The sequence below is a fragment of the Leishmania donovani genome, chromosome 14 (assembly GCF_000227135.1).
Source record: "Leishmania donovani BPK282A1 complete genome, chromosome 14".
NCBI lineage: Eukaryota > Euglenozoa > Kinetoplastea > Trypanosomatida > Trypanosomatidae > Leishmania > Leishmania donovani.
Genome location: NC_018241.1, coordinates 407,308 through 415,311, shown reverse-complemented (window position 1 = coordinate 415,311; position 8,004 = coordinate 407,308). Strand labels below are relative to the sequence as shown.

Genomic DNA, 8,004 nt, shown 5'->3' with positions numbered 1-8,004 from the left:
GCATATACGGTATATATATATATGTGTGTGTGTGGGGGGGGGGTGCATCCGCACGATACTGCTGCTCTATCGCTTTGCCTTCCCTCCTTCCTCTGGTGGCACATTTCTTCTCCTCGCCCTCTTTCCGTCATGCACTTTTTTTTTTATGCGGTGGTGTTGTCTTCCGCCCTGCGCCTTCCCGGCGTGTTGCTCATTGGCATGCGCATGCGCCAAAACACCACGCGCATGATTCGAAAACGAATACATATCAAGGATACGAAAGCAAGGATAGAACGCTTGTCTTCTCCCTTCTCCTTCATCTCACAACTTAATACTCTCACTCGCTCCCATAGGCAGATACGCGCGAGCATCCTCTTCCCTGGTCGCCCGATAATCTCATGAGTGCGCTTCACGACAAGTTAGTGAGCAGCGAAGAGCTCGCGTGCGCGGTGCAGCGCATCGTCTCCGTCTACGAACATCAGCAGCAGAATCTTCGTCACGCGAACCCGATGGTGCGTGAGGCGTGCGTGCCCCGCGTGCTTGTCGCAGTCGCCGGCCGCCCAGGTAGTGGCAAGTCGACCATCGTGGCGCTGTTGGCAGATGCTGTTCGAGAGGCGCTGAGCGACCAACCCGATCCCATGGCGCCGTTCCGGAAGGTTGACATCAATGACGCAGAAATCAACAGCAACGCCAGCGACGACCGTGCGGGCGCGGGCAGCGGCCGTGGCGTAGAGGTGTGCGTGATGCCAATGGACGGATACCACCTCTATCGCAAGGAGCTGCTGGCCATGCCGAACGCGCAAGAGGCCGTGAAGCGCCGCGGCGCGGAGTGGACGTTCAACCCGAGCAAGTTGCGCGATGACCTCGTCTCCATCCGAACGCCGAATGAGCGCGGCCTCTACGACGATGTCTTTGTTCCGTCTTTTGACCACGCCGTCGGCGACCCTCACGAGCGCGACATTCGCATCCCCGGCTCCGCCGGGGTCATCATTGTGGAGGGCAACTACGTTCTCTATCGTGGCACGCCGGAGTGGGCCGCGGTGAACGACATGTTTGATGTGAAGCTCTTCCTGGCGTGCGACCGTGACGTGTGCACGGAGCGTCTCTGCCAGCGCCACATGAAGGCCTGGGGCGTCTCTCGCAAGGAGGCGATGGTGCGCGCGAGCGGCAGCGACACCATCAACGGTGACTTGATAGACACGACGATGCCGCACGCAGATGTCGTCATGCACTCCATCAACGCCTCCGAGAGCAAGCTGTGACTCCCTCTGTACTCCTTTTCCCTCCTCACAAACACATTAAGATTCTCCTCCACTCGTATTGCCTGCGCGCTCGAAGGATCTTATCGTAACCGCGTAACTTGATGTCATGCGCTTGCCTTCTTCCTTTACCGTTGTTGTTGTTTCTTACTTGGCTCTTCCCTTCTCCATCTATCTCTCTCCTTTTTACCCTTCAAGACGCCCTCACCTCTTCTTTTACCTTCCCCCCCCCCCTTCCCGTTTCTGCATGCTTGCATCTGGCTGCGCGCGTGCTCTCTCTGGCTCTTTCGGCACCTCTTCGTTCCGTCTCATGGTTTTCGGTTCCCGCGCGTTGTCTGTGCCCTTGGCCCCCTTGAAAGAAGACTAGCTTGCGCTCGATGTCCCCCCCCCTTCCCTGCCTTGTCAAAGGACGCAGAGACACTCGCCAAGCACAGATGCAAGCACGTGTGCTCTCCTACTCACGCGTGATGGTGCTCATCTCTTCTTGTCCAGCGGTTGTTGCCGTGTGGTGTGCGGCTGCATTCTTGCTCTGCCCTCCCTCCCTCCCCCGCCCCTTCTCCTTTTTTTTGCGGTGTATTCTTGCTTAGAGCGAGGAGACCCCCCCCCCATTCCCACGCACCACCCCTCCTCATCTCCCCTCCCCCTACCTCCCCGCTCCGCTGACTCTCAATGCTTGTCTATGCAGGAAAATGTGCGGCGGTCCATCCCTCTACTGCACACACGCGCGCAAACGTTCCCAAATTTCGATGGAGCTTTTAGTTCGAAGTTTTTTTTTATCGCTCACCTGAAGAAGCGTCGCTGCGTGTGGTTGCGCTGCGACGCGTACGCGCATGTGTGTGTGTGTGTGCGTGTGTGTGTGGAGCCATCGCCATAAGAGAGGCGCCCCTTTTCTCCCCCTTTTTTTGCCACCGTTGTTGTGGCCGACAGCATTCGACTCTGAACGGGCTGCTTGAGCCGCTCCTCATTCTTTATCCAGCCCTTCCATTCGTCCGTCTCTTCATCTCTGGCACTTCGATGCCACAGAGCGCACAGCCGCCGCAACGGGGTGATTTTTCGAAGGGTGCGTGTATGTCGTGTGCGTGCGTGTCTGGTGGCCGCTCTTTGCTGTGCGATGTGCGCAGCTGATGGCGCCGCTTGTCGCAGGTGGGTGCTTCGGCGATGCTTCTTAGTGCATGTGCACTGCAACAGGATTCTAACGTACTCCCGCACGGCGCGTGCACACACACACACACACATGCATACGTCCCACCTCATGGACTCCACAAACTCGCGTTCTGGTGGTAATTATTCGTGGCTCAGTCACCGTCTTTGCGTGCGGCATCTGTAAACGTATGTGCGGTAAGCGTGTAGGCATGCCTAGTGGGGTGTGGCACCTTACATTGGGCTGCAGTTGATCTGGCCGGTCACCTGCATTGTGGGTTTGCGTAACGTGTCGAAGGTTAACCACGCGCATGTGCGTTTCTTGTGGTGCACTGGACAAAGGCCCCTGGATGTGCGTGTGTATGTCTGCTGACACCTTTCCGCCAAATGAAATAGAGCCTCGCCTGACCTTCTCTCCTAGCACCCTCCCCCCCCCTCCGCCCCCCGCCCTCTCAAAAACGAACATCACCACCACCACACCCAGTCATCGCCTGCGCGCTGGAACGGGCGGGTTCGACGTGCGTATGCGTGTCTGCACAGCTGCACTGATCTTTTTCGTTCTCGTGTCGTCGTTTTCAGGCGCTGCGCTCGCGCACAGACTCTTTGATACTTCCTTCGTGTTTTTTTTTCCGTTTCGTTGCGGCCTTTGGTCCTCACCGCAGCGCCGACTTACGACGTTGCTGGCGTGGCGGTGCGCTTCTCTCGTGTCACCCTCAAGCAGAAGCGAGAGAGAAAGAGAGACACCTCCGTAAGTCACTCACATCACCTCGACCAGCGACGACTTTGTAATCCTAATAAGGGAGGCATGATACCCGCGCGAACATAAGAACACGCATACCTACACAGATTGGCGCATACCTAGTCGTATGTGCGATTGTGACGCTGCACTGCGCATCCATTCCACTCGCCCTTCCCCGTAGTTTCTTCTCTTCTCGGTATTGCCTCGCTGCTACGATCTAACGCTTGCGTGGGCCCCCTCCCCCTGCTGCACCTGCTCTCTTCGCTCGACACCCAGGCACGCCTCGCACTCACTGTGAAGTTTTGCCATGAGCAAGTACTCTCTGTTGTTCAATCAAGGCACCAAAGATGGTACCGACGCCTCCGGCAGCAGTGGTGGTCGCACTAGCTCATCGGCGCAGACTAGCACCACGAATGCTAGCAGCCCGGTTCTCTTGGATTCGGCCGTGCCATCTCCGGCAACTGCGACTCCACCGCGGCGCCGCCTGATCCGCCGCCGTCGCGGCTGTGTTGGCGCAGCAGAAGCGTCGTTATCGTTGCCTGAGCCGCCTCAGCAGCCGCAGCAGGAGGAGCATGAGAATGTGATCAGCGACTCGGTGCATCATGGCAGCAGCAGTGGCATTTCAGAGAGCGATTCGAATGTGCTGGCCACGTCTGGCGGTGGTTCTGTTACGTCTGCCACGCCGGACATCGCTTTTAAGGTTCCATCACCGCCCGTGGCGTCAGCGTCGCCGTCTTTGGAGGGCACTGCTGCGCTAGAATCGGACGGTGACGTGGCGATAGATGACATGATAAAGGACCAGGAAGGCAACAGCGACGGGAGCACGGGCGCAACTAGCGCGGCAGCCGCAGGACACGTTATGAGGTCTGATGGCGACTCTCCTCTCAGCGGCGGTGGCCCTGACCCTCTGCTGCCTGCCGCCTCATGCTCGGCTGCGTCCCAACACATCCCGCCGCGTCTCTTTACGTGTGACATGTGTTTGCACTACGTCTCCACCTCTTACGAGGCCCTCGAGCAGCACGCGCTCGAGCAGCATGGCGACGCGTTGGCCGACTACACCCGTCTGCGCAGCGTCGCAGAAAAGCTGGTGCCAGTGTGGGGTGAAGTTCTGCAGCGGAAGGCGTCTGTCGTCCAGCAATGGGGTGAGAGGATCTTCGCCGTTGCCGTGCAGCGCGATGCGGGGGCGGAGAAGATGGCCGAAGCTCACCGGGCAAGGGCGCAGCTGGAACTAGTCGTGCAGCGCTGGCACCCGCGGGCGAAGGTGTTCATCTTTGGCAGCTCCGTCGCATTTGGTGTGTGGGACGGCATCTCTGACATCGACTTTACCGTCGTGGACGTCGAGGAGTTGGAGGCGGGGACGTGGCCGCCTTCAGAGAAGAACGCGGTGCGCAGCATCACAGAGCTGCTGCGCCGCGCCGGCTTCTCCTTCATCAACCTGGAGCCGATCAGCCACGCACGAGTGCCGATCATTAAGCACCACGCTTCGCTGCCGATCCGACTGACCGATGAACAGCGGCACCGCCTGCATGAAGAGGCGCGGCAATCCGCGGCGGCAGTAGATCTGTCGACGGCAGAGTCGCTCGCGTCGTCGTCCCCGTCGAGTGCGCAAGAGGCGCCAGCTGAGAGGGGCCACACACAGCTCGAGGCGGAGCTCATAATTGCGCGCAGCGTGCGTTACTCGCTCAACTTGCCGGCAGGGCCGCCCGACAGCGCCATCCTTGAGGCGAGCATTCGGCTGGCTGTGGGGTCGGCAGCTGTTCAGCAGGTGTGGTGGAACCGCACGCGCGACATGTGCTGCATGACGTTTGATACGACAACGAACGCCGTCAAGGCCTCAACGTGCCCGCTGCACTTTACGTCGGCTGGCATGCGAGCACGGGTGCAGCCGCTGCACGAGGAGTGCCGGCCTGAGCTGTACGGTATGGATTTTGACCTCAGTTTCCGCGCATTCGGCATCCGCAACTCGCACCTGCTGCGGCGCTACCTGCTCAGCCACCCATGCGCGCGACCCGGTGCTCTGGTACTGAAGGACTGGTCCAAGACGAGCGGCGTCAACAACTCGGTCAACGGATATCTGACAAGCTATGCCATCAACATTATGTGGATCTACTACCTCGTGCATCGCGGCGTCATTCCATACGTGTGCCCGGCGCGCGACATCCCTGCGTCGCTGCGGCGCAACGTCGACGCCGACCCACAGTACGCGGCTATGGTCGACCCGGCGTGGACGCCTGAGGAGCGTGCCGCCATGGAGACGCAGGCAGGTGAGTTGCTGCTCGGCTTCTTCTACTATTACGCTTTCGAGTTCGACTGGGCCAATCACGTCGTCTCGCTGAACCGCCCAGGAGTGACGACGAAGGCCGCGCTTGGCTGGGACGTGGAGGACGTGGCGCAGGCGAGCGGCCCTGTGCCGCACTTTAGCGTCACTGGCTGGCAGCATCAGCACAACCTCGCCGGTGCGGAGGGGCAACACGGCGATTTACACGGTGGGGCCGCTCCGGCTGCCTCTCAGACAAGATCATCAGCAGGGCACGAAGGGATGATTGCCAGCAACGCGAGCATGTCAGCCCGCCGTAGCCGCACGACGACACGCTACTCCTTCTGCATTGAAGATCCGTACGAGGAAAACCTCAACCTTGGGCGGCACATGGGCGTCACCAAGACGCTGCGCGTCCAGACAGAGCTCTACCGCGGCCTGCTGTCGCTGCTCAAAGATGATCTGCAGCACTGCTGTGTGTTCGCGGCTAGCGCGAACTCGGCCGGCAGCACCGACAGCAACGGTTCTACGGTTAGTGGTGCCGCTGAGCCTGCAACGCCGGCAGCCAAGACCTCTGCCGAACCCACGGAGCTGCCGGTGCGCGTGCTATACAAGCTTATGGCAGTCTCGACCCGCGAACTCGCCATGGCGCGCAGGCGACATTCTGCCACTGTCACTGCCGGTGCCGAGTTCCCCGGTGTTCCGCTCAGCGGCCTCGAGGCCGCCTTTCTGGTGCAGGCGCCGACCGAGTGGAAGCTGGCGACACAGGTGTGGAACAAGCATCAGTTACTGCACCGGCTCGGGCTGAAGCTGCACGCCAGAGAGTACGTGCTGCCTCGGCGGGAGGTCGGCGTGCGGCGCTTGGCCTCCAAGGCACCGCCGGGGGTGGTGCTGGCAAGCACACCCGAGCCGACGTTCACTGCCGAGGAGGCCGCCGCCGCTGCTGCGGAGGGTAAGCGAGCACCATCTTCAACTGAGCACGCCCCGATCTCCAGTGCAGAGGTTACACAGATGAATCAGGCGTTTCTCGGCGCCTTACCCGCACGCCGCCTACCAGAGGACCTGCTGCTGGCCATGACGAAGGGGTATTCTTGCCTGACCCCCAGCTGGGTCGCATGGACGAAGCCGTGGGCGGCATTGTCAGCGTGGTGGACCGACCGCCTACACAGCCCAAGCACGCCGCCGCAGAGCGAGGACCCACTTGCATCCGGAGCATCCGGACAGGGAGGTGCCAGCCCTTCTCTACCTCCCGGTGCGCCGCGACACATCTCTGCGGTGCCAGAGAAATCGGCGGGGGCGATGCACCAGACGCGAACGCAACTGCGGCGACACGTAGTGGCTGAGACAGCAAGTGTGTCGGCTGGCCGTCGAGCACTGCGCATGCTGTTTCGCTGATAGCGCGCGCGTGCAGGCCATTGAAAGAGTGGGTTTGCGTGTGTGAGATTTCTATTCGTTTCCTCTTTCGTTTGCTCGCCGCCGCTGCCTCTCCGTCTCTCTGAATCGCCCTCTTCCGGCACAGGGAGGCGCCGTCTCTGGTCGCTGTGTAGGTCTCTGCCTGCCGTACTCCTTTATCGAAATGCAAGCCGAAGGTGCTCCTAGCGTGCTGTTGAATGCCTTCAGCCATAATGCTGCGGTCTGAAGAAACGAGGGATGCAGCTATGCGACAGCCGATTCGCGGTTTGCGTTGCCGCCTCGCGCTGTTCCTGTAGCTTGTGTCTCCGTCGTCGTCCGCCTCTCCCACACCACCGCCACCACCCTCTCTGCAAGCGTGTGCTGAGGGGTATTGGGGTGGGGGGGGGCCCACTGCCGAAGAAGGCCACACGTACGTGACACGAACATACATTGCCTGCATATCTGTAATGAGCAAGACCAACAGAAGGAGGCGAAACAACAACAGCCCCCCCCCCTCCCACGAAGAAAAAGGGAAGAAGCGCTTGCATAGAGGCTTTGCTACCCTGTGCATGACGATGAGAGTAGATCCCGGAAGCGGTAGACGTTGCTCGCTAACGCTTCTTCTCTCTGTCTCCGTCCCTGGACCTCCTTATCGTTTCGCTTGCGGTGGAAGAGAAACTGCCTGGGTGGTTCGACTGAAGCTGTCTTTCACTCCAACCGCAAAGCGGACGGGGCGTGAGCGGTTCATGAATGCCGCTGCCGCTGCTGAGAACAGCGCACAGGACCGGTGGCCCACGGCTGCTGCAAGCGCCTTCAAGTTTTCGGCCGCCCCCTCCCCCTCCCTCGCTCGCCCTGTCCTCCTCATCCCTTCCGGCTGTCGTGCACGCTGATGCCCGGCCAGGCTCTTGCCCCATCACACGCTTGGGCACGCGCGCGCTCGTGTGTGCAGCAACAAACTTTGCGTGCCTGGAAGCTACTGGGGCTGCACGGTCCCCCTCTTCGCCACACTTCTCTGCCCCGCCCGCTCCCTTTCCTGTGTCTGCGTGCGCGCCTTCACCTCTGCCTGTTGGCCGACCGTCTCTTTTTGTTCCCTTGGGCGAACGTGCGGGCACGCCTTGGCGTGCGCGCGCGCGCGTATTTGCGCCCCTTCGTTTTTTTTTTTTGGCTTGCCCCGGCCAGCCAGCTTGGCCGCTGCCTTTCTTCCACTTGCAGCTCCTTACTCCAGCCGTCTCATCTTC

The 8,004-nt window shown here is 60.5% G+C and overlaps 2 protein-coding genes across 2 annotated transcripts; both read left to right on the top strand.

Moving 5' to 3' along the window:
- Positions 1 to 377: 377 nt before the first annotated feature.
- Positions 378 to 1,241, top strand: LDBPK_141030 (hypothetical protein, conserved; the record flags this gene model as incomplete). Its single annotated transcript, XM_003859422.1, has 1 exon — positions 378 to 1,241. The coding sequence occupies one exon, from the start codon at positions 378 to 380 to the stop codon at positions 1,239 to 1,241; it is 864 nt and encodes a 287-aa protein (XP_003859470.1).
- A 2,183-nt stretch (positions 1,242 to 3,424) lies between these two features.
- On the top strand, positions 3,425 to 6,769 carry LDBPK_141020 (RNA editing 3' terminal uridylyl transferase 1; the record flags this gene model as incomplete). Its single annotated transcript, XM_003859421.1, has 1 exon — positions 3,425 to 6,769. The coding sequence occupies one exon, from the start codon at positions 3,425 to 3,427 to the stop codon at positions 6,767 to 6,769; it is 3,345 nt and encodes a 1,114-aa protein (XP_003859469.1).
- Positions 6,770 to 8,004: the final 1,235 nt, after the last annotated feature.